A 25444-nucleotide genomic window follows, 5' to 3' on the forward strand; every position below is an offset into this window, starting at 1 on the left:
TGGGCTGTGGTTCAGTCTCTTAGGTCAAAAGGCAGGAGACTGCAGAGGAAGCAAGAGGGTCCTGGTCATCTCAGGCTCCTGGAGAGGGACCCAGGCCCGTGCTGGCACAGCGCCCCCAGGGGTGGAGGCTGGATGGTGGAGACCGAGTGCTCTGCTCTAGCTGCTGCCCAGGTAGCAAAGGGCCTTCCCTTCATTTCTCTGGGGAGAGATGAGCCCCAGGAGACTCAGTCTGGGGTCTCAAACCCAAGGTCTGATGAATCTCAGCAATCTTCAAGATCAGCTCTTTCTGTTCCACAGACAAAATGCCCAAGGAATGCTGGACCGTGCTCCATACTTGCTGTTCACACTGGCATTCCTTATGTACATTTTATTTTTAATTATTCCCTAATCCAATTTCCTTAGTCCCCGTCAGTGATACTCTTGTTTCCCCAGTTTGCAGGTGGAACTGAGCTTAAACTGCATGTCCTTACAAGGGAAACCGACAAAAAAACCCACACACAATGAAACTAGATTTAGGAAAACTGTGTTCAGCGGAATGGCAAGAAAAGGACTCTATTTCTTTCTTACTAAATTGAAAAAAAGAAAAACAACAACCCACAAAAGAGACTGTGTCTCCTTGCTGCCCTCAGCTGGTGTAGAAAGACGATGCTCTGATAGGATAAATTCCTCCAGTTCTTGCTCATTCAATTGCCACACCAAAAGTGTCTAAAACTTTCCCTGTACCTTGAAAGAGGTTAGGTTTCATTCATAAATCCTGGAGGGTTTCGGCTGCCCTACCCAATAAGAAATAGCAGAAGTTACCCTTGTCTTCCTCCTTTAGAAAGACTTGGACAGTCCATTTTCCTAGGGAGGGTGGCTGGGGGGAGAAGGCATGGAGGGAATCCTGCGTCAGAGCATAAGCATCCACCGCCACGATGCCCTTCCCGTGCCCTCCAGGCCGTGTGCCTCGCTGTACAGTGTCCTGTTTTTGAAAAGAAGTATCTTGTGACATGAAGTAAGTAGGTGGTGTGTTTCCCAGGAGAGGGATATAAAACTCAACCCAACCTGAGTTTCAAAGCATTTATTTCTGCTGGGAAAAGAGCTAATTGGCCCCAATCAATTTAATAAATAATTTTTTTAAGAGCGAATTGAATGAAAAAATAAACAAACGGATTTAACACACTTAAGTTATACAGAATTACCTTTATTTTGGCTGCAACCCTAATTTCATTTTCCTTAAAACGAATACCATTTCACTTTTACTGTTTTTACATTCATGAAAGCAACACCACTGCACTGCAAAATTACCCACATGCGATTAGGTACCTGGTATATGCATTTTGATTTGTTAACAAGCGATAGAAAAGATTGTGTCATCTCATTAAGAAAATATTTTCCTTAGATGCCTTATTTCATTTTGATTTCTTTAAAAGAGTTATAGCAAAGAGCTGTTTCAAAGGTTGACTCTTTGTCCTTTCACAAGCCGTCCTCGAAATCTCCAAACATCCTGGAAATAATGCCAAACAAAAGGAGTTTATGGAACACTTCAGTTTGTCTCTTCACCATAAAAGAAAGTAAATTTCTAGTATCTACAAATGGGGGGCGGGGGGACGGACACGTGGAAGCCTCTACAATAGTCCTATCAGTTAGAAGATAAACCATATTCTGAGACTCCGATTTACTTATTTGCCAACATCTAATATCATGGTAAACAATCTAAGGCAGGGAGTCCCCAATCTGTCAGCCCTGTTGTACTGGGTCCTCTTGTTGGTCACAGGTCCGCAGCCGGCTGATTATTATGCTCGGTCACAGTACAGACAGTTCCCTACCCATCTTCCTGGCTCATTTTGAGCCATCTACTGGCTCATTTTGAGTCATCTACTCCTGATTAGGCCATAACCATGCCAATGATGCTATAGGTTACTGGTTTATTTGCTTTTCCTTTGTTCTTCATAAAACAATTCAGACTTTTAAATTTATTTCTTATTTCTTGTTTATTTTTGAGCAACCAGCAAGGTATAGAGAGAAGAACGATTTTGGAATTCGACCTGACTCTGAAGTCTAGCTTGTGTCACGTAACAGGCCCACCTCTTGGACTATTTTCTCATTAGGAGCATGCAGCTCTAATGACTGCTGCACTGGATTTTGGTGAAAAAAAAAATAAGAAAAAGAGTGTGAAAATGCTTTTGTTGTTACCTTAAAAGAACTATAGAGCAAAAGTTTGTATTGTTGTTGTACATAAAATTGATAAACTGTAACTTAGAAGGTAACTAAAATAAATACAGGAGGTAACTCATTTAGTGCAATAATGACAAACCTCAAACTGAATGTATACTTTTTTCCTGCCTTAAAAGTCAGGGTGTTGGACGGAAACCACAACTATGTTGACAAACTAGTTGCCTTTGTAAGTCCTTTTACATACTGGACAAAGGGAGAGGGACGATACTTTCTAGAATCTGCAAATGTGAGAGCAGAGCATTTTCAGAGGTGGGTACATTCATAGATTCTAAAGGGAGATAGAAGTAAAGGGCGAAGTAAGATTCTTGAGCTGGGAAGGTGTTCGGAAAATGATTCCCGACAGACTGGTGTGCAGCATTCTTCACAGGACGGGAAGGCTCCGCCTGTGGGAGGGTCATGCCACCCCAGAGGAAGTGCATGCACTATGACTACCTAATGTACATTTAAAAACAGATCAGCTTCTTGGTTCCCAGGCTAAAATGTACATAGCCTACAAAGCAAATATGTCTATTTGCCTTGACTGAGAATTTTTCTATTGATCCTCATCAGCACTGAATGTCCACTAATTAAAAACAAATAATTGACAAGTGATGTGTATGAATTAGGAAAGCATATGAAGTATCTCACACCTCTTACTGATAAGCATTAGCGATCTATCCCTGTACATGCAAACAAACACTTGCCTAAGAATTGCTTCCTGGGGGTCTTATTGGATTTCCAAATGTATAAATATCTACTCTGTACAAATAAAGGAGGACTGTGATTGCTAGTCCAAACCTTTAACTTTCCTTGTGTGCATTCAGGAGGTAGCCTGTTGTCCTTCATTTCCTGTCCTCTAAGTATGTTTTCTATTTTCTATCCTATCTGACTGTCCTGGAACAAGGTAGCCTGCACATGCCAGGACAGCCCAAAGACACAAAGAAGCCGGCAGGCCATCAGCTCCCCACACTGGGGAAGCAAGTGCAAACTGAAATTCCATGGGCATTCTTCGTGGGTCTCAGCCACGTTTCTGCAAAGAGCTCTCACCACAAGCCGTTTATACCCTCAAATTAAATCAACAAGGAGGATTAGTAAGCATCTGAAGAAAAGACAAAAACCAAGATCTTTATCTTGCCATTTCATACACATACCTTCAGGGAGACACCGTCTTTCACGCCATACAATTTTTCTGCTAACGACACAATTTCATTCTCAATGTTTTCTTGACTGGTGCCCTTCACATCGATGTAGTGGCAGTCGGCACTGGCAAAATGGCAGGAAATTGCCTGGGCAAAGTGAACCAATTAATATTAAGGGGTAAAATCCCATCAACACCAGCAACCAAGCAAGGTTCCTGTTAGAAAGTCAGTTATTTCCCTCAGCGTTTGATTTCTAGATTGAAAGCTGTTCCATGGCGCCTTAAATCAGTCTCTTTGTGGCTCAGTAGTTTTTTCTCCTCCCAGCTAAAGGCTACTTGAGAAGTTACAAGAGGTTTTTAACTAGCTGTGATATTTATTTTCAAAAGGCATTTATAGGGCAGGGAACATAATTCCGTTAAGTCAGAGGTCTTTAACTTTTTAACATTTGATTTTTCTAAGGAGTAGATATCCCCAAATGCTTAAAGGGAATGTATTCCAGGGTTTTTCATCATCTTAGTCACAAAAGTTACTCAATGAAGTTTGTGATGGCTTGTTATTTCAATGGCCACAGATTATGTGTGTGTGTGGGGAAGACACCTTGCAAAGGAAAAGAATACACCCCCCTTTTGAATCAAAAGGACATTTGAAGTCTGACAGCGTAAGATACCTGTCTTGTTCCTTTATGAAGGCAAGACAGAAGTTACTTGGCCCTTCCCATTCTTGAAAAAGTTATAAACAGATCTGCTGCAAGGCACTACCTCAAACTCACCTTCCCAGGCACAGGTTAGTTATCTTAAGGGACCACACCTGTCAGAACTTCCTACTTTGCCCCAAACATCACATTTCTAGGCAGAGTGGTCACAAGCTCCGTGTCCCATGTGAGCCCCAGTGCAAGGGGAAATGTGCATCCTTTATACATGTTTTTATGTATTTTTTAAAGGTTAGTGTTTTTCCAAACATTAAAGTAGTTGAAAAAATATTGAAAAATTGCAGAGTCAGTACATTAAACTCCTCATTTTTTGTACTGTGGTGTCTATGCCGCCCGCCCTTGACAGTGCTGAGGTCTGTGCTAGCGAAGAGCCTGATCTCGTGAAGAACCTCCCACTGCAGCCACTCAGATTCAGAATGTTGGCATTGTGCTCATCATGGATCTTCTTGCAGTAATTTTGATTTTTTAAAATATTAGCCCCTGAAGAGAGTGCCTTCTCACCTCACCCTCATCCTGGCCCTGCTGAGCCCAGTGCAAATATGAATGAATGAAAGATGCAACCTGGCAACTAACCCTTTGCCTCAGGGAGACAACAGGGGTTGGTGTAACAAACGAACAGCCTCACTCAGCCCAAAGAAGCCCCCAATATTTAGTATTTTCAGTCATGTAATCAAGGGGGAAGTGTGAGTCCACACCACTGTACTGCCAGGTGTCTGCTGAATTTTAGAGAAATGAGAAATTGAGAATTTATGAGAAATTCGTCAAGTTTTAATGTAAGCAATGAGATCATTAAGTTTAAAATCTCTAAGCCCTGGCTGGTTTGGCTCACTGGATAGAGCGTTGGCCTGCGGACTGAAGGGTCCCAGGTTCGATTCCTGCCAAGGGCACATGTCTGGGTTGCGGGCTTGATCCCCAGCCAATCAATGATTTCTCTCTCTCATTGATGTTCCTATCTCTCTCTCCCTCTCCCTTCCTCTCTGAAATCAATAAAAATATGTATATTTTAAAAATGCTCTAACACTGAGGGGTGAAAACAATGGCTGCCTGCTAAATCTGATTTCTGGATAGCCAATTCAGAACCTTTCTTTTGGATCAATAATATTTTTTCCAACAGCAATGATAATATAAACTTTTCTGTTATTTGGTTACTATGAGCTATATACATTCAAAACTTCATTATTTTAGTTTGTCAGCAATGGTTTTTGCCTCCAAAGCACAGGCCGTCAGCTCCCAAGTAAGCTCTGGCTCTGAAGCAAATCATGAATGGGATCCTGAGGTCGCCTGGCTTCTTACTGATCTGAGCAAAAAAAGCATGAAATATATTTCCTGGCAACTAAATTGGACTAAAGGCTAGTTTAATTAAAAGTCACAATCTTTTAACTCGAGGATATTTTTTCCAGTGATTTTTTTTTTGAGAGAGAGAGAGTGAAGGGGAAGGAGAGGTGAGAGAGTGAGAGAGAGAGAGAGAGAGAGAAAGAGAGATGGAGAGAGAGACACACACACACACACACACACACACATGGTTGTTGACAGAGACACATGGATTGGTTGCCTCCCACACATGCCCCAAACAGGGCCAGGGATCAAACTTGAAACCCAGGTACCTGCCCTTGACTGGGAATGGAACCTGTGACCCTTTGGTGCACAGGCCAATGCTCTAACCATTGCACATACCAGCCACGGCAAAAGTGTCAAATCTTTTAAATTTCAATATATCTTGGCATTTTTGTGTTTGACCATTCATCGTTGAAAAGTGCTGTTATGTTAATGCATACCTTCCGGAATCCTTGAGTTCTGTTCTGACCAGATCCATGGATGAGCAAAGGATGAAAGAAAACGGTGTCTCCCTTCTCCATCACAAGGTGAACCCGGGCATTGTTTTCATCATAGTCCTGGATCCCGTGGAACATTATGTTAACTCCCCCCTAGAACACAAATGAGAGCCAAGTCTGTATTTGAGGAAGCCAGTTATTACAAACTTTATAGATCATCAGGAAAAGCAAAGGTACTCTAAGTTCTTCCAAGAGGAGATAAGTTAGATTCTTTAAAAAAACGTAAATATACAAAAGCTTCTCAGATGTCTGGTTTTTAAAAGTCACCTGTTGATATTAAAATCACAGATTTTTTTTTTGGACCAAATAAAAACTTTGGAATTTCCTCCTACCCTTTGTTACTGAATAATAAATGAAGCTCTAGGTCAGCTTTGCATTTTTCAGTTAATGCAGGAGAACTTTACAGCCCGAACCCATGATCATTCTTTCTCAGCATGATAGTCTCCTCACCTGGAACTTTGCATAAATCATTCTCCTATTATTCAGGAGTATCTCTGAGAAACTATTCTCCAAAACGAGGGGAGAAAAAATGTTCAATTTTTCTGAGCTCATGTCTCGTCCAGAATAAAGAAAGAAGAATCACAAATTATAACATTGTGTTTGTTTATAACTGTTTCCAAAGTTAGTTATAGCTTTAAGGAAAGGTTATGTCTTTATTAAAAACTACAGTGAGACGTGATTTAAAGCTTACAAGCCTTTATGAGGGGGTGGGGCTGCTGTTCTAGGGTAGAGGCAGCATCCCATCCCCCCTCCTAAGACTGAACTCTGTTAGGACTTGGATCCATGCACTTCTCTCCTGGCCAGGGTGGATATGCGACCAAACTGACCTCCCATTTCGGCCACTCAGATTCAAATCTGAGCAGAGGATGGAAGAGACCGGACATAGTCAGGGTTCAACTGCCCACACCAGGTGCCCCAACCTACTCTTCCCACCGAGCTACAATGCCCACTTTCCAGCCCAGCAGGCCTAGCCAGCCTTCCAGGGACTCAGCAAGACCCTGCGGCTCTCCAAAACACTCCCTTTTGCTTGCACCAAACCTTCCCTAAATCTCACCTTAATTGACAAATCTCACAATTTCAGATTTTATATCAAAATCCAGACTCTTTTTTTTTTTTTTTACTTAGCACTAATCATCAGCACACCAAGTCTCACTAAGACAGAAGTCTTTAAAGCTATATTCTCTTTACTTCTTACAGGACCACATTCATTCTTCCTGCCTTAGTAACAGGTGCTCTTCCCACTCTGACCATCATTCTGGGGTTGCAAGATGTATTGCCTTACACCTAAAGCACTAAAGTCTCCTTTGTGGTTTCCCTGCCTCTGGACTCCTACATCTTCAGTACATCCCGTGCCACACCCCAAGATTAGTGGTCTTGAAGAACCAGATCGGTCTCGTCACTTCTGAGCTCAAAAGCATTTAACAGTCTTTCAGAATCAACAGTTGAATCAGTAAACCGTGGGACAGCCATGCAATGGAATACTGCTCCATCCTCCCCAGAGCTTCTGCTGGTCTCTCCAGCTGGAAGTTGAGCCCTCCCTCTTTTTAACTCCAAGAGCCATCAATCACTGTGTAAGAATTACTTGGCACTTGGCACATGCATCTGGTCTTGCAATGTGTATGTCTTACCTTTGCAAATTAGGCTCTATAATCTCGAATCCTGTAACACCTACCAAAGTTCCCCATGTTGATTGGCTTTCAAACCCTTGTTGAAAGTGCAAAAATGAGTACTTTATCTAACATCCTTGAATTTTCCCTGATTGGGATTCCAAATCCTAGACCAATGTTTGGCTGTGAAAGGAAATGCCACCTCATTGGTAAAGCTCTTTATGCAGACTGATGGGAAATCAAAACAACGAAAGATTCTGATCAAGACTCAGCTGCTAGGCAGACCTACCTCCCACTTGGGATAATCGTGCGGCTTCAGGGTGCCTTTGTGTGTGCCCGGGAGCACCACCAGACAGCCGTTGTTCCGGTCAATGTGCTCCATGGCCGTCCAAGCGCAAACAATGCTATCGCTGGGCCTGAAGGGGAAGTAGTGCAGATCCTGGTGCAGGGGATGGCGGGATGTCTTCTTGCCTGAAATGGAACCTGCTGTTAAAAGATGCTCAGAATTCTTCTCTTCTGCCTGAAAAACCAGAATAATGACCAATCCCTGCAAAAACCAAACAAATGAAACAATGTTCTAGATTCTAGAAAATCTGCCTCAGGTGACAAGCACCAAACTGGAATATCGAATCAACACAGGGACTCCAGATCCTCTTTTTTCTGGGTTTCTGGTAGCTGAGTACTCACATACACTATTTTCTAGCAAGTCATACATGTATCATCATCTCTATTGTGCTTTATTCCTTTCTAACTGGTTTGGGCACAGGGCCTAGTGTTAAAAAACAAAGTTTAATTAATTACATTGAAGAGAGTGGTCAACTTTGGGGTCCCCTGATAGCCTGCAAAAATTTTTTAATTAGCTAACTAAATAAAAAAGCCCTAAGAGGTTTCCTCACCAAACTAGAAGCATTTGGTATATAATCACTGTGCAGAATCAGAGATGCCACGATCACACTTACATTTCTCCCTGGTTTTGCTCTTTGAATCTAATTCCCCAGGCTCCCTGATCTCTCCAGGCAAGACATCCGGAGAGGAGAGACCTGGTGATGTTAAGCTACAGGCCTATCACAGAAGCCTCTCCTGGCCCTCAAGGAAGAAAAAGTAGAAAAGATGAAAAGATCTCTGATGGCCAATTTACTACTGCTGGTATAGCAACATTCCTCAGCATGGCCCAACAGGCATCTGCATAAGAATATCAGGGGATGGTAAATAAAATGCAGATTCCTGTGTACTACCATCCAAATCAGTTTCTCAGGAAGGTTTTAGAAGCTATATTTTAGAAAGCACAATAAATTTTAATAACAACTATAGTATGTGATTTACAAAAATAGTTTAATTTTGTTAATAATAATAATAACAAAGGCAGAATTCACACTATCACAGGTGAGGATGGTTAATAAAGCTTAGAGATGTTGGATAATAGGTCCTTATGTGATATAAAGAGTTGTTTATTGACCTGAATTTTTAAGAATCCTATCATCGGAAAATCCAGCAGTAATAACCCTACAGTTAATATATGAAATCACTATTATACTAAATGTTGTTATGATATAAGCTATTTTGAATTAAAGTACTGTAAAAAATAAAATTCAAGTGGGTAAATTTAAAGATCTAATTGGCTGTATTGAATGACTTACGAATTGAGCAGCATTCAATGTAGCAGATAGAAGGAGCTCGGAGGAGCTTACCAAATGGAAGGCTTTGGTAGGCAGATGGTGGAGGGATAAGGAAGTTACTAGAGAAGAGGACTGTTCAGGCAGTCCCTTTAGGAGAGGGGCAGGGGGACTATTGGGCAGATGACCTCACTAGTGCTGACATTGACTGCTTAAGACTTTATTCCTGGGAGGAACTGAAACTGCAATTTGGTTAGGTATTAAGGCTCAGCTTGCTGATGTGGGCTAGCACAAGGGATTCCTCTTTTAACAGGACACATACTCATTTATGCAAGTTTAGCACTTATACACATGGCTATAGTTAGAACATCAACCTTATGTATTTTAACAAAACATTTTTCCTTCCCCTGAACAAATAGGAGCCCTTTACCAGAGTCGGGAGGTTTGTTTATCAGCATGGTATGCATGGCCATAATGTTGGGTCCAGTGAAGCACTCCACATATTTCAGAATCTAAAGGAAAGGGGGGGGGGAGTTCATGAGAAATCAGATGCACAAGCGAGTGGCACAAAGTACAACTATCTTTATGAGAACCAAGATGACAGTAGTTTAAAAAAGCCAATCTCACAACATTGCAAACAAAGCCTGGAAAAGTGAGCACTTGGAAATCATTGGAAATTTCTAACACTCTGAATTAACAGGCTTTTTGGAGCCTATTGGAAATATAACCACAGTTGCCCAGAGAGAAGCCAGCTTCCTCCTCCTCATGGAGACTGTTCACAGGAAGGGACCATGACAGGACCCAACCCACATGCAGCTGCCATGAGGAGCCCAGAGGAAAGGAGAACAGCAGCTCAGAGGACCCTCACAGTCAGTGTGACCATTCACTCAGCTCTTTACTGAGGTCTGTGAACCAGGCAGAGTGACAGGAAATGGGACACAACAGTGAGCTGCCCCATAGAGTTTATATTATAGTCTGGTGGGAAGATAAACAAATGATGACATGGGCAGTTGTGGTTGAGACACATGCTATGAAGAACAAGCCGCAATGAGAGCACGTGACAGGGAGGGCTGAGTTAGTCACAAGCTCCAGCAGCTGTGGTGTTGCCTCCAGCACCTAACCCTCCTGGGGAGGGGTGAAGGACAGAAAGGACTCAACATTGAATGCCTACTACTTGCCAGGGGCTTTATGAAATCAGTCCAATTAAGCCTCACAGTAATCCCTGAAAATTAATGTTCCCATTAAATAATCCATTAAAACAAATATCCCACATGAATAAGCCTGAGGCTGATAAATTGCCCAAGTTGGCGGAGTCAGCTACATGAAAAGTTGATATTCAAACTCCAATTCTAACTCCAAAAAATGAAGCACATTTTACTGCTTTCTCACTATTTGGTATCTTGTGTATAAGGAATCTCTATATATAAAAGCCTAAGCAACCATTACGACAGAACAACCGGTTGCTATGATGTGTGCTGACCACCAGAGGGCAGACGCTCAATGCAGGAGCTGCCCCCAGCCGGCAGGCCCCAATCGCCAATGGGGCTTGCTGGCCAACCTGGTCCCTCCCCCCAGATGGCAGGCCCCAATCACCCAATCGGGGCTGGGATGGGGAACTGGGGGTGGGTGGTGGTGGACGCGGCCCCTTTCCCAGGGGGGCTGAGGGCCGGCTCCCTCCTTGGGGCCAGCGGCCAACCTCCCAGGTCCCTTCTCCTGTCCCTTCCCCCCACCCCCAACCCAGCTGGCAAGCCCTAATAGGCCTGCCCACCATGGTGGTGGTTGGGCCCTCCCCCTGCTGGCCAGCCTCCCGGTCCCTCCCCCTGGCTGGCAGGTCCTGATCTTGCCTAATAGGGGCTGGGCCCCGGGCTGGGATGGGGAACCGGGGGTGGGTGGTGGAGGACGCCGGCAGCAAGGGATGGAGAAGGCGGGGAGGTGGGGAACCTGATCGGCCCTGATTGCCAGCCAGGCCTAAGGACCCCACCTGTGCACGAATTTTGTACTCATTTGGAATAATTTTGAGTATGAGGAATAAGCCTGAGGAGCCAGGCCTGATATTTGTTTTTTATAAAGCCTGTCATTTTTCTGTTTGTTTTTCACTTAGGTCAGTATTTTCTAAACCTCATTCAAAAGCCATCCTCACCATTTTTGCCATACTTTGCAGAATTTCCCAATATAGTTAGCTAATAATTCTTTAACTCCTTTTAACTTAGTCTTATCTTGATTAATAATATCCTCAAAATCATGGGTTAGATGTGCTGGTTACTTTTCAATATACATTAAACTAGATAGCTATTAAAATATTGCATACCCGCCCTGACCGGTTTGGCTCAGTGGATGGAGCGTCAGCCTGCCGACTGAAGGGTCCCAGGTTCGATTCCGGTCAAGGGCATGTACCTTGGTTGCAGGCACATCCCCAGTAGGGGGTGTGCAGGAGGCAGCTGATGTTTCTCTCTCATTGATGTTTCTAACTCTCTATCCCTCTCCCTTCCTCTCTGTAAAAAAATCAATAAAATATATTTTTAAAAAAATATTGCATACCTTCTAAAAATTATTGCATGAACCACCAGAGACATGGGTCATACTTTAGAAATGTAGGAAACCTGAAAATCCCGATAATGCTTCATTTACCACAAGTGGCCTCCAATCTCCAGCTTTTCCTCCTTGACCCACCCACACCGCTTCCATGTCCATCACATAACATGAGGTTCAGATGAATGGATGGTCCAGAAGGGCCACTTCCCCTCCGGCCACCAACGTATGGGGCTGGACATCACAGACCTGTGGTCTTTCTTCATGAGTCAAATTCTCTAACAGCCCTTGGGTTATAATTTCTAATAAGTACTATATGTAATGTCTCCTTTAAAGCCATTCTAAATGGATGGTTCATGAACTGGGGTACATGTGTGCAGTGGAATAATGCACAATAGTTTTAAAAATATAAGTAGATCCAGAGATACTAATGGAAAAATGTCTAAGATCTACCAGAAATGGAAAAAACAAGGTGACAACCAGTATGTTCCCATGTTACAAGGTGGGGGCATACAAATATGCTTGCATATACACAAAATAATTTCAGATGAGTACATAAGAAAGCTGAGCAGTGAAGAAGGCTATGGGTGGGAAACTTTACTTTTCATTTTATGCCCCTCTGGACTACTTGGATATTTTCGTAAGTATGAATTGCTCTTAAAGAATAATAATTATTTTAAAAACTAGTTTAAATTTAAAATCAAACTCACAGTTCTGCTGACCAGATTCATAAAAAACAAAACAAACAAACAAAAAAAGAAATGGATTTACACTGCATAGCTTCAGCAATTTCACCCTTTGATACGCCTGTATCAAGTGTAAGAAAGACTCCCTCTTTAACACAGAATTCCTTCCCTTCTCAACCAGAGGTAATTAGCAAACTCTACAGTGGGGTTTCTCAATCAGGGCATTACTGACAGTTGGGGCTGAATAATCATTTGTCTCGGGGAGGGGGTTATTCTGTGCCTTATAGGGTCCTAGAGCCCCATTAGCATCATCCCGGCCTCTACACCTTAGAAGCCAGTAGCACACCATCCCTCCTTGTCCATGTGTGACGACCAACCATGTCTCCAGACATTGCAAATACCATCATCTCCCCTGGAGAACCACTGCTCTAGAACCACAGCAGAAAGGTGCCAGGTCAAGTAAAAAGACAGATTTCGGAGGCAAGCATGCAAATGGGCTATTAGCTTAGAGGAAAATATAGTCAAGGTCTTGAACCTCAGGGAGAGTGCAGTATCTGAAGAGTTCCTCATCTTCTTGGAAATCTTGGGCCTTGGTAATCACTTTTTCACTTGGAGCATATTTTGATTTCGCAATGGTCACATCTTTCATTAACATTAATCCAGCCGGTTTTACCTCTTGTCTGCAGAGTCTTTCAAACTCATTCCTAGAAAATTAAGTTGGCAAATGATGTCCTTACTGCTGGCTCCAAGCACCTGCCTGACCCTGTTCTGGGAAAAATTCACAGATTGGGGTGGGGGGTATTCCCTCTGCACTAAGTTGGCCTCCAGCCCAGGCTGACTAATTCTGATTAGGAAAGGAGGAGAAAGCAGCCAACTCAGAAGTCCCTGCCTCCTAACTGCGAGGCTGGAATTCACTACCAGAACTCAAATATTCCTTAGCTTAGAAGACCATCTGGAGAAATACATGTGATTTGGTTACACCTGAAGAATAGCAAACACTTGTGTAGCACTAGCAGCACTTCAGGCCCTGTTCCAAGTCTTCTCTCAATATGTTTACCTTATTTAGTCCTAACAACGACTCTAGGTCGTAAGTACTATTCTTACCCCCATTTCACAGATGTGGGACAGAGACATGGGAAGGGTAAGTAAACTGCCCCAGGACACACAATGTTAAGTGTGGGGCTAATAGTAAAGCCAGCCAGTCTGGCTCCAGAGCCCAGTTTCCTAAGGAGCCAAATCACTAAAAGTGCACAAGCTAATCTTACTATATTCCCACCACATGCATAAAACATATACTTCTGTAAAATAACAAATAGTTACCATACCTAAAGCGTTCGATATCAGCATCAGATACCAAATTTTTAATGACAAGGAACCCATTTTCTTCATAAAATTTTCTCTGTTCTAGGCTTAGAACATTATTATCCCGAGTATACCTAAAGGAGAAAAATACATCTCAAATAATCACAAATCACAACCTAACAATACCCAGCATTTCTATTTCAAAGTCTTTAAGGAAGTAATATGAAAAAAATGTAAAGTTTTAAATCCAAAGCATTAACTACTGTCACAAAGAAATTAAAGAATTAACAAATTGCCGAAACCGGTTTGGCTCAGTGGATAGAGCGTCGGCCTGCAGACTGAAAGGTCCCAGGTTCGATTCCGGTCAGGGGCGTGTGCCTGGGTTGCGGGCACATCCCCAGTAGGAGATGTGCAGGAGGCAGCTGGTCGATGTTTCTCTCTCATCGATGTTTCTAACTCTCTATCTCTCTCCCTTCCTCTCTGTAAAAAATCAATTAAAAAAAAAAAAAGAATTAACAAATTATATCATCTCCATTCAATGGGATATGACTCAGGCATTAAAAATAAGCGGCATATAATAGCAGGGACAATGCTTATTATAATAAAATATGATTATAATCTATAAAACTAAGACACTATTTATTTTAAAAAAGTGCAAAAATACGAAGATTTTTTTAACAGTGATTACCTTTATGTAATGAAATTATATATGATTTTAAAAGATTTTATTTCTCTGATTTTAAATTTTGTTTTGTAATGAATAGGTATAGTTTTTCAGATTGGCAACAAATTCAGTAGAATATATATATTGGCAACAAATTCAGAATGGAGAAAAAATATCAGAAAGGGCGCAATCTGGTTATATATATTTAATCTTCACCCAACGAGTGAGGATATTTTTCCCATTGATTTTTAGAAAGAATGAAAGGGAGGAGGGAGGGCAGGAGAGAGAAACATCGATATGACAGAGACACATGGATTGGTTGCCTCCCACATGAGTCCTGACCTGGGGACCTGGGGCGGGATGGGACCTGCAACTCAGGTACTTGCCCTGGACCGGGAATCGAACCTGAGACCCTCCAGTGTGCAGGCCTATGCTCTGACCACTGAGCAACTGCGGCCAGGGCAGATTTTATATTTTTAATTGTCTGGTTCATGCATTCTCCAAAGAAATCAAAATAACAAAATCCAGATATGTATACAGCATACACACACACTCAAATCACCCAGTCCATTCCTCTCTAGTTGGAATTGTGGCTTTATAAGAATACTCCTGGAGATCAGATGTCTTTTTCTTTAAAGGTAAAGAGAAAAACTAAACATGTTAGCTGATACATCCTATGACCATATGACAGGTGAACTTAAATAAGATATAGCATGCCTGAATTTTAAACACCAGATTGTGCCCTTTCTGATATTTTTTTCCTTTCTGAATTTTAAAATACAAATAGAAAATTAAAGTCAGGATCTTCAAAAATTTCCACAATTGTTCTAATTAGAATAAGTCCTAGAAATGGAGGCTTTGCAGAATGAATTGTTACCAGGCAACAGGATATATTGTGTTTTATATCCTAGTTACCACTAGAAGAGCCTTTATATACATTGTATGGTTAAAAATTAAAATTAGATCTACTTACTGGAATTGAGGATGGAAACTGGCAGAAGGAACAGCCCCTGAAGTGGGGTGAGCTATCTAGGATGTGAATTAAGGCAAATACAAATTTAGGAGTCAAACTTTTCTAGAAACAACAGTTTCTAGAAAACTGGATTGGCTCTCACACGGGAAGACTGGTCCCAAACAGATATCAAGCAAACTGCTTATATACGTAACTCTGACAGTTACATACTGCTGCTTCCCTCACTTCATTTCATTCCCACAGCCGCCTGAGGAGAGGGCTGGAAGCTCTGATATTAGTCCTGCCACTCAGAGCAGGGAACCTTGGCCTGGAGGGCTCAGTAGCTGGTCCAAGGTCACCCAACAGAAAATGGCTGAGCCAAGACTTGACCCACAACCTTTACTTCATAGCTTCCATGTATTTTATTCCACACGACTATTCCTTCCACTAAACTGAATGAGTAAAAATTGAAAGGGCCAATTCTAGAAGTAAGGAGAAAGATGTGCTAGTTAAAAGAGGTATTTAATTTATTTGGAGTCCAGGCCAAAATATTAGAAACAATTTGGCTGGTCATTTAAAAAACCTATAAAATAAGCAATGATTCCAAGAAAAGTATGATCCACACAGTCAAATATAATTTTAAATACTTAAAGAACTAGTAATTTGTTCTAATTTTTTTTTCTCCAGTAACCATAGATTGTTGACTTAGCATCTATAATTTCTTTTCTTCATTTTTTAAAATCATATCTTTAAAGAGTTATTTTCAGAATGTCCCTTCTCGTAAACATGTTATTTTTTTATATTTTATTGATTTTTTTTTACAGAGAGGAAGGGAGAGGGATAGAGAGTTAGAAACATCGATGAGAGAGAAACACCGATCAGCTGCCTCCTGCACACCCCCTACTGGGGATGTGCCCACAACCAAGGTACATGCCCTTGACCGGAATCAAACCTGGAACCTTTCAGTCCGAAGGCCGACGCTCTATCCACTGAGGCAAACCGGCTAGGGCAAACATGTTATTTTTAAATGACATTTTATATAACTGGAACAATGTTATAGTCCAAAAGAAAGGCAGGCCAGGAGTCAGAATCACTAGCTACTGTCTGTGTTTCACGTAGCAGAGAAGTTGATGACCTTTGTCAACTATTCTCAGAAAAAATGTGATTGCGAGGACAGTTCAAAAGTCAACATTCCAGTGCAAAAAAAAAAAAAAAGGAAATACATGTGAAAACACTGAGTTCTGACTTTGACACCATTATAGCAAGAAACAGCAAGATGAGAATATCAAATTTCAAAGTAGTAACAGCTTGGAGAGGAACCTCAATTGATTATATCTATCAGTCTCAATATAGTAGTGGATCTCTCAACTGAGCATGTGTCAGAAACAGCAAGTGGACCCATCCTCAGGGATTTGATTCCCGAGGTCTGAGATGAGCCTGAAAATCTACATTTCTAACTAGCTTCCATGTGGTGTTGACGTCCCAGGACCACACTCTGACCACCACTGCTTCAGTTAAATGACCTTGGTCCAGAGTTTTAACCTCGCCTAGCTTCCAATCTCTCACCTGTAACATGAGATTATGTAATACCCTGGTTCCCCTCATCAGTCTATGGACGCGATTTTAAACGTACAGCGGTTCTGATACATCGCTGCTTGGAACTCAGCTGGAGAGCAATAGTGAAAGTAAAAGAAACAGCTAGTATGGTCATGAGATTTCAGGATCTACAGACAGCCGGACAGAGGCGAATCAGCTTGCATTAAGGAGCCATCCCCGGCAGTTTATGGGGCGCTTCCAAAAGTGCGCCCCGGAAGAGAACACGTAATCTGAGCAGCAAGTACACTCTATAAAGGGAGTTGATTGACGCGTCCTATGCCGTAGTGACCTCTTTCGGGACCCAACACCGCTGCGCACCCATTCCCTCCCGGGTTAATTCAGATGCCGAATCCGGAGGCGGACCCAGTGCGAGCGCCGAGGGGTCGCAACCCGAGCTCAGCGCGCAGAGCTGAGGGCGCGACAGACGGGCGAGCTCCCTTCCCAGCCCGGCGGGTGCCCCTCGGAGGCCCTGCCGCCCGCCCGGCCCCTCCAGGCCGCTCTGCGCCCGGCCCACGGGCGACCGCGCGGGGACGCTGCTAGATGTCCGGGCAGCCGCGGAGGCCACGCGCGGCGCAGGTCAGAAGATGACCCCCTTGGTGACAAGCAGGGCGACAGCGGCCCGAGAGGCCCGGAGGCTGGAGTGACGCCGCGTCGCCCCCTGCAGCCGGCGCTGGGCCCGGGATGCGCCCTCCTCCGGGCCCCTCGCGCTCGGCGCCCGGAAGGGCTGTGCCCATCTCGGAGACCGGGGCGCGGAGGAAGGGGAAGAACCTACGATCGCCCTGGAGGCCACCACCCTTCCAGCCCGAGCCCCGCGTAGCCCAAAGGATACGACGGCCCCGGCCGAGGGGCAGCCGAGGTGGCCCAGGACGACGCGCAGGCGGGAGGCAGCGCGCGCCCCGTCCATGGCAGCAGCTGGAAGGACGGCGGCCGGGCCTCGCCTCTATTTGGCTCCTGCGAGCGGCCCCGCCCCCGGCCCCGAGCGGGCGCCCCTCCTCCTCAGCTTGAAGGGCTCAGGAACTGGGCTAAGGTCACCCAATAAGAAACTGAACCGCAACGTGACCCACAGTCTTAACTGCGTAGTTTCGGATATTTTGTTCCCCATGACTGTTCCTTCCACTAAGCTGCTGAAAGAATAAAAATGTGTATGTTCTGCTCTACAAGTAACATGCTGTTAAGAGGCATTTCATTTCGGGGGAGTCCGGTCCCAAATATTAGAAGCTGGTCCTTAAAAAGGAAGAGCATGAAATCAATGACACACTGAAATGTCTGATCCACACAGTCTAGAATAATTTTAAATTTCCTAAAGAACTAGAATTTTTTTTTTTTCAATTCTATGATTTGGGGATAAGTATGTATACGCCCGTGAAACTCATCACTACCATCAAGGCCATGAACATCCATGTGAGAGGAGACCTCTGAAATTTTCCTCTCACATGCTTTATCATTGTTTTTGTGTTTATGGTAATAGATAAAATCTACTCTCTCAGCAAATTTTCAGTATACAACACAGCACGGTTAGCTGTAAGCACTAGGCTGCATCATAGATCTCCAGAACGATTCATCTGGCATAACTGAAACTTTGTACCCTTCGACTAACACCTCTCCATTTCCCCCTCCCCACAGCCCCTGGCAAACACTATTTCACTCTTTGCTTCAATGAGTTTGACTCTTAGATTCCACATATAAGTAGTATTTGTCCTTTTGTGACTAGCTTTTCTCACTTAGCATAAAGTCCTCAAGGTCCATCCATGTTGTGGCAATTGCAGGATTTCCCTCTTTATTCTTATTAAGAAATTCTTTATTGTTTAAAGTATTACATGTGTCTCCTTTTCCTCCCATTGGTCTCTCCCAGCTGTTCCCACCCCCCAGGACATGTCCTCACCCCCCTACTGTCTGTGTCCATGGGTTATGCTTATATGCATGCATACAAGTCCTTTGGTTGCTTTCTTACCCCCTCCCCTATTATTATTATTATTATTATTGATTTTAGAGAGAAAGGGAGGGAGAAAAACATTGATTTGCTGTTTCTTGCTTATGCATTCATTAGTTGATTCCTGTTTGTGTCCTGACCAGGGATCAAACCTGGGGTATCAGGATGACCCTTTAACCAACTAGCTGACCTGCCATGCCAGGGCCCTCCCTCTTTACTAAAGCTGAATAATATTCCATTTTGTGTATATACCACATTTTCTTACCCATTCATCTGTCAATAGACATGTAGGTTATTTGCATAGCTTGGCTATTATAATAATGCTATAATGAACATGGGAGTGCAGATATGTCTTTGAGATCCTGATTTCACTGTTTTTGGATAAACACCCAGAAGTGGGATTGCTGGATCATATGGTAGTTCTATTTTTAAAATTTTTGAGGGACCTTCATACTGTTTTCCATAGTAGCTATAAGAACTATAAGTTCTTTCTATGAGATCCCTTTTCCTCCAGTATCTACAGACGATGCACTCAGTATCTCACTGTTTCTTTTTTCTCTCATTTTTTTCATTGTTTCTTTAGCTTAAAGAGTTACTTCCAGAATGTTCCTCCTCATAAACATGTCATCATTTAAGTGATGAGTTTATCCAATATGATGAAACTGCCATAGTCAAGGAGAGAAGCAGTCCAGAACTCTGAATTATTAGCTGCTGCCTGTTTTCTAAGGCAGAAGGGAGAAAGTCAGCATCTGAGCAAGGCCTGTCCTTTGGCCTTTACCTCTGGGTTCTTGATTCCTTTTCCATGATTCCTCCCTACCAGACTCCCAGATTCCTTTAGATCAGCAGTTCTCAACCTGTGGGTCACAACCCCTTTAGGGGTCGAATGACCCTTTCATAGGGGTTGCCTAAGACTATCGGAAAACACATACATAATTACATATTGTTTTTGTGATTAATCACTATGCTTTAATTATGTTCAATTTGTAACAATGAAATTGAGGGTCACCACAACATGAGGAACTGTATTAAAGGGTCGCCGCATTAGGAAGGTTGAGAACCACTGCTTTAGATTAACAGAAATGCCCGGGGCCTTCTCTTATTAGCCTTTAACTTCATGCCCCCAGACTGATCATCCCATGACTGAACCTGACCCTGAACTTGTCAACTGGATAAGGAAAAGCACTTAGGTTTATCATAGTTTAAAATGAAGTATCTGGCCTTGGGCAGGTACAGGAAATACTCTGCTTCTGAGGAAAACCCTAAAGGTACTGGGAACAGACCATTAGGTGTCTCCTTACTGCCCCCGCCTGGTGAAAGTGGGGACTGCTGGGAGGAGAAAAATAAAGCTAAAAATGTAAATTCAATTCACACCTACCTGAATTATTTAAAGATCTGGACTTTTACCCTCACAGGCCCTGAAAGTTATAGCCTTCCTTTCCAATGAGAAATACAAGTGAGATGAAGCTATCTACACCTGTAATTTTTTTTAAAAAAAATTATTTTTACTGATTTCCTAGAGGAAGGGAAAGGGAGAGATGAAAACATCAATGCTAAAAGAGAATCATTGATTGGCTGCCATCTGCACGCCCCACACTGGGGATTGAGCCAGCAACCTGGGCATATGTCCCGACCAGGAATTGAACGGTGACCTCCTGGTTCATAGGTCGACACTCAACCACTGAGCTGCGCTGGCGGGGCTACACCTGTAATTTTAATGTTCCCTTAAAATACCCTCATTTTCCAAGTGTGTGAAAATCCCTGCCGTCCCTACCAGAAGGCATTTATACAAAGGATGTGTTTAAGTTTATGATTATTAAAAGAGATGAAGGAAATCCTTGAATACTTCCAATTGTTATCTGCCTTTTTAAAATTAGAGGGGTGTTGGGTTTAAGATTTTTTATTTAAGATCCCATGGGGAATTAAAATAGTAATTTCTCCTTAGGTAAAGAGGTAATTTGATGGATTTTGCTAGTTTTTTTAAATAACAATTAGGACTATTTGGAACTGCCTTAAGTAGTTATATTTAGTAATTGTGTGAATATAAAATATTTTTAGAACTATTGAAACAGAACATTAGTGGAACGTACATTATCACAAGAATGATCATTTCTTTCTCCTTCAGAGTTTGGTATTTACTCATTTCTTATTAAGTTGGAATTTTGAAATCATTTCAAATTTACCTCTATCTTCAAGAAATGTGCTTAGTTTATCTAAATATTGAAAGTGACCTTGAAGACAAATGTTGAAACAGAATTTTCAAAAGTTTCCCCCAAATGTATAAGTTAAAGAAAATGATTTTCCCCCCATAAAATATATTTTTATTGATTTCAGAGGAAGGGAGAGGGAGAGAAAGATAGGAACATCAATGATGAAAGAGAATCATTGATCAGCTGCCTCCTGCTTGCCCCACGTGGGGGAATCAAGCCCAAACCTGTGACCTCCTGGTTCATAGGTCGATGCTCCACTGGGTCATGCCGGCCAGGCAGAAAATGATTTTTTAAAATAGTCATATTTGAGCAGCTAAGAAAAAGGAGCATGACCTAAGAAAACCTTGGATGAAATTGTTCAGGTGTTGTTCACACTTAAGAAAATGTCATCATATGAATGAGAAATTGTAATCAATTCCAGATTGAAAAATGCTCCCTCACTCCCCCCACCCCCCGCCCCAAATGCCATTCATTCCCTCCTAAGAGGAGTAGGTATGACTGTAGGTCAGGTAATTTGGTAGCAGGTTTTAAAGTTCATTTAATCCATTCATGCACCAAAAGGAAGCAAACATACTTGCCATTTTCCTGCAACTCTGCCCATTCTCAGCGTTCTCTGCAACTACAGGACTTCTCATTGCTCCTAGGAAAGCCAGCCCTCCCCTTGTGCATTACCTCCCATCCTGCCTGGACTGTTGTAGAACCTTGTTTCAGCAATTCTTCTCTGTCTTTGTTGGTTATCCCCTACCCCCAATCAACATACAAGCATCCTGTTATTTCCTCTGTCTTATAAAAGCCTCCTATTGATCCTATTCTAATTATCACTCACACATTTCTCCATCCTTTTGCAGCAAAACTTGAAAAAAAATTGCATACATTCACTGTCTCCATTTTTTCTCCTCTAATTTTCTTTGTCAGTCAATATTTTACACTCATCATTTCACTGAAATGGCTCTCATCAAATTCACCAGTGACCACCATGTTCAGCATCCAATGGCTGATTCTCATTTCAAAACTTATGGGACTCAGTGAAACAAAGGAGCAACTCCCTCCCTGCTTCTTCTCAGCCTCATTTGCTGGATCTTCCTTATTCACTGGGCTCCTAATTCAGTCCTTTGATACTCTTTCTATAAACACTACTTTCTTCAGGAATCTCCTCCAGTCTCATGACTTTAAGTTCCTTCTGTAAACTGTATCCCAAATCTGTGTCTGCCCTGTACTATCCAATAAACTCCAGACTGTGTGCATCCAGCTGCCTACTTCACATCGTCACTAGGATTTCCGGATTTCTAACAGACATCTCAAAACAAAATTCCTGATCTTTCCCCCTAAAGATCATGTCCTCCCATAAAAAAAAAGGTCTGTCCATTTCCTAACCCTTGGAAAGGGGGAGTGTGACCTTGTTTTGAAAAAGGGTCTTGATAGATATGATTAAGAATCTCTAGATGAGCTCATCCTAGATTACCTAGGTGAGACCTAACCCCAATGAAGTCTTTCCAGGTGACTTTGATATATCACTAACTCTACTCTCATCCTCTGAGAACCCCCATTTCTGGTATTTTGTGGTAATAGAAACAAGAAAAGTCACACACACACACACACACACACACACACACACACACACACGCTCCACTATCATTTCTTTAGATTTGAATTAGAATTCAGAATGTCCCATAAAGATCACGATCTCTTATGAAAATAATTTAGAAAAAGCAGGATATAAGGTCACAATTATAAACTGTATGTTGTAGCTATAAGATAGACTTTATATAAATTATTTCCAGACAAAGAGATGTAAGACTATTTTCTCCAAGCCCATATCTGGTGTCAGCCATAATTAAAACAAGTGTGAAAATCTGAGATAATGTATGGTACAAAAAGATTTTTAATCTTTCAGCCTGAACTAGGAACTAAAAGAGATTATGTATGAAGCCGAGAGAAGATGAAAGGATAAAATGAATTGTCTGGATTGAGAAACATCAAGAGGACTCAGGTAAATTACCTAGCACTACATGAAGTCAACCAACAAACCTTAGATCAGTGGTTCTCAACCTTGGCTGCCCATTAGAATCACCTGGGAATCTTTTTAAAATCCTGATTTCTGGGCCTCATCCTCTGGAAATTCTGTTTCTTTGTTACTAATGTTGTGGCCCCACCCCATAACAAAGAAACAGAATTTCTGGAGGATGAGGCCCAGAAATCAGGGTTTTAAAAAGATCCCCAGGTGATTCTAATGTGCAGCCAAGGTTGAGAACCATGGCCTTAGATTCTTCTTAAGGACCTAATTTGTGCAAGGCTGTCTACAAAATACAGGGGAAATAGAGGGGGTGTGGGCAAGCATTCATGGTAGCAGAAGGTTCTCAGCTAGTTGGAAGAAAGGCAGTAAGTAGCTGGTGAGGGCTTAACAATCTGCACAAGGAATTTCTCCACAGGCAGTGTGTGCACAGAGGGGAGAGAGTGGAACCAGGGACTCTGCTGGGGAAAGAAGGGTTTGTTCTAAAGCTAAACTGCCCAAGAATGACGGGACCTATCCATCTCCCAAGAAAATTTTGTGCTTCCATGGCCCTTCATGTATATTTCATTTTTCCATTAATTATATTAACATATTTAAAAATATAACAAATATTTAAATGGTTCAGTGTTTTGTGATCAAATACATATGCAGTGGAAAAAATTGAAAATATAGAATTTTAACAAATTCACTCATGCTCCTAGTCTCTAGAAGAAAGTCATTTAGATTTTTGTGCGTTTTTCTCCATTCATATATACTTGGAATACACGCATATATATATTTTATAAAATTGGTATTTTTTTGCCTTGTATTACAGCATAAGAATTTTACCATCAATATTCTTTAAAAACACAATTTCCTGGGTTGTAGATTATTTTTTTTTCTCCCTAGCTTTACTGAGATGTAATTGACAAAATTATATATAAAGTGTACAAGGGGATAATTTTTGTATACATTGTAAAATGATGACAAATTAACATATCATCTGTTATCTGTGTGTGGTGAGAACTCTTACGATCCACTCCCTTAGCAAATTTCAAGTATATGTTATTAATTAGTTGCCCTACTGTACAGAATTTACTCATCTTTTGCATGAAAGTTTACAGGCTTTGACCAACATTTGCTTATTTTCCCCTCCCCCAGCCCATGGCAACCATCTCTACTCTCCATTGACAGACACAGTAATTTAAAATTGTTAATTGTTTTCAACCATTTGACAGTAATCATGAGCACTGATAAGAAAACTCGGGGTTTGATCTATTTTAAAGCCTTAGCCAATTACGTAGGAAAGGAAACAGTCCTGCCCTGGCTAGTGTGGCTCTGTTGGTTGGAGCGTATTGCCATACACTCAGAGGTGGCAGGTTCAATTCCTGATTAGGTCACATACCCAGGTTGTGGGTTCGGGGTACATACTAGAGACAACTAATTGATGTTTCTCTCTCTGTTCCTCTCTCCCTAAAAACAAACAAAATAATAAACATATCCTCTCCTGAGGATTAAAAAAAAAAGAAAAAATACATATTGCTGGCACAGTATTTCAGTTTCTTTTCCTGGATTGAATCACAATAAATGCTTCAACACAGCAAATAAGCTTAACTTAGATGTTCCTTGGGAAATACCTCCTGTTGCCTGAAGGAACTGACCTCACCAGGGCCCAGCCTCCTCAGGCTGTATTCACTAATTCTCTGCATTCTAACAAACTTCATTTTTGGATGCAACTATCATAGGGCTTACAGAAAATAAATCACTATACCAAGATAAACACACCTCAACGTGAAGTTTTAAAGTGCTTCCAGGAAGCCAGATAATGGTCTATTTATTAATAGCTCACTTAAAGATATTCTACATGGATTTTATCATCCAAATACTATGATCACAAATACTCAATGACAATCACCTGATTCTTCAAGGATCTTTCAAGGCACTTGGGCTTTTTTGTTTTGCTGGGCCCAGATGTTAGTAAACAGAATGGTCAATATGTAAAAGAAAAACTCCTGGAAAAGTTTATTTTAAGAACAAGTTCACTTTTCTTCCTTCCCTTGCCTTTCCCAGCCCGCTGCACCGTTCCTTTAGTCCTGTGGTTCTGACTTTAGTGGATAGCCACTTAGGGTGCTTAAGGGAGTCCCTAGTCCCATGCTCCCCATATTGACTGCAGATCTGGGGTGGAGCCCAAGATTTTGCCTTTGACAAGAATCCCCAAGTGATTCTAACACAGGTGAGCTGGACCTGGTTGCTGAGAAACACTCCTTTAAGAACAGCTCTTCCTCCTGGATCACGTGAATGACACCAACCTCTAATTACCCAACATTTTATCATATATATAAATCTTCTCAAAGATAATTTCCACAAGCACATCTTGATTTCAGTAGGCCTGCCACCAAGGAAATCATCAGTCTTCAAGACTTGATCTACATCGAAAGTTGTTCAGATTTAGGCATCACTAGTGTATTTAAAAAAAAAAGTTCGACAGCATA

The 25444-nt window shown here is 42.0% G+C and overlaps 1 protein-coding gene across 1 annotated transcript; it reads right to left on the reverse strand.

Annotated features, from left to right (window-relative positions):
- Positions 1-1162: 1162 nt before the first annotated feature.
- Positions 1163-17795, reverse strand: PHYH (phytanoyl-CoA 2-hydroxylase). The gene is made up of 9 exons (XM_006085807.3): positions 17655-17795; positions 15251-15306; positions 13637-13747; positions 12847-13015; positions 9527-9608; positions 7773-7954; positions 5820-5969; positions 3348-3482; positions 1163-1486 (listed from the first exon to the last, which is right to left on the reverse strand). Exons 1-9 carry the CDS (start codon positions 17727-17729, stop codon positions 1433-1435), a joined length of 1014 nt encoding a protein of 337 aa, XP_006085869.1. The 5' UTR covers positions 17730-17795; the 3' UTR covers positions 1163-1432.
- Between the last annotated feature and the right edge of the window lie 7649 nt (positions 17796-25444).

Source organism: Myotis lucifugus, unplaced genomic scaffold, assembly GCF_000147115.1.
Source record: "Myotis lucifugus unplaced genomic scaffold, Myoluc2.0 scaffold_22, whole genome shotgun sequence".
NCBI classification, from domain to species: Eukaryota; Metazoa; Chordata; class Mammalia; order Chiroptera; family Vespertilionidae; genus Myotis; species Myotis lucifugus.

Bases quoted from the DNA above. Each gene is read 5' to 3' on its own strand.
- PHYH (XM_006085807.3), bottom strand. From the start codon at position 17,729: ATGGACGGGGCGCGCGCTGCCTCCCGCCTGCGCGTCGTCCTGGGCCAC. The intron at 15,307-17,654 runs GTATCCTTTGGG...TTCACATCCTAG, and splicing joins GCCCCTCGGCCGGGGCCGTC to ATAGCTCACCCCACTTCAGG. The intron at 7,955-9,526 runs GTAAAGGGCTCC...GTTCCATTTCAG, and splicing joins AAACAAACCTCCCGACTCTG to GCAAGAAGACATCCCGCCAT.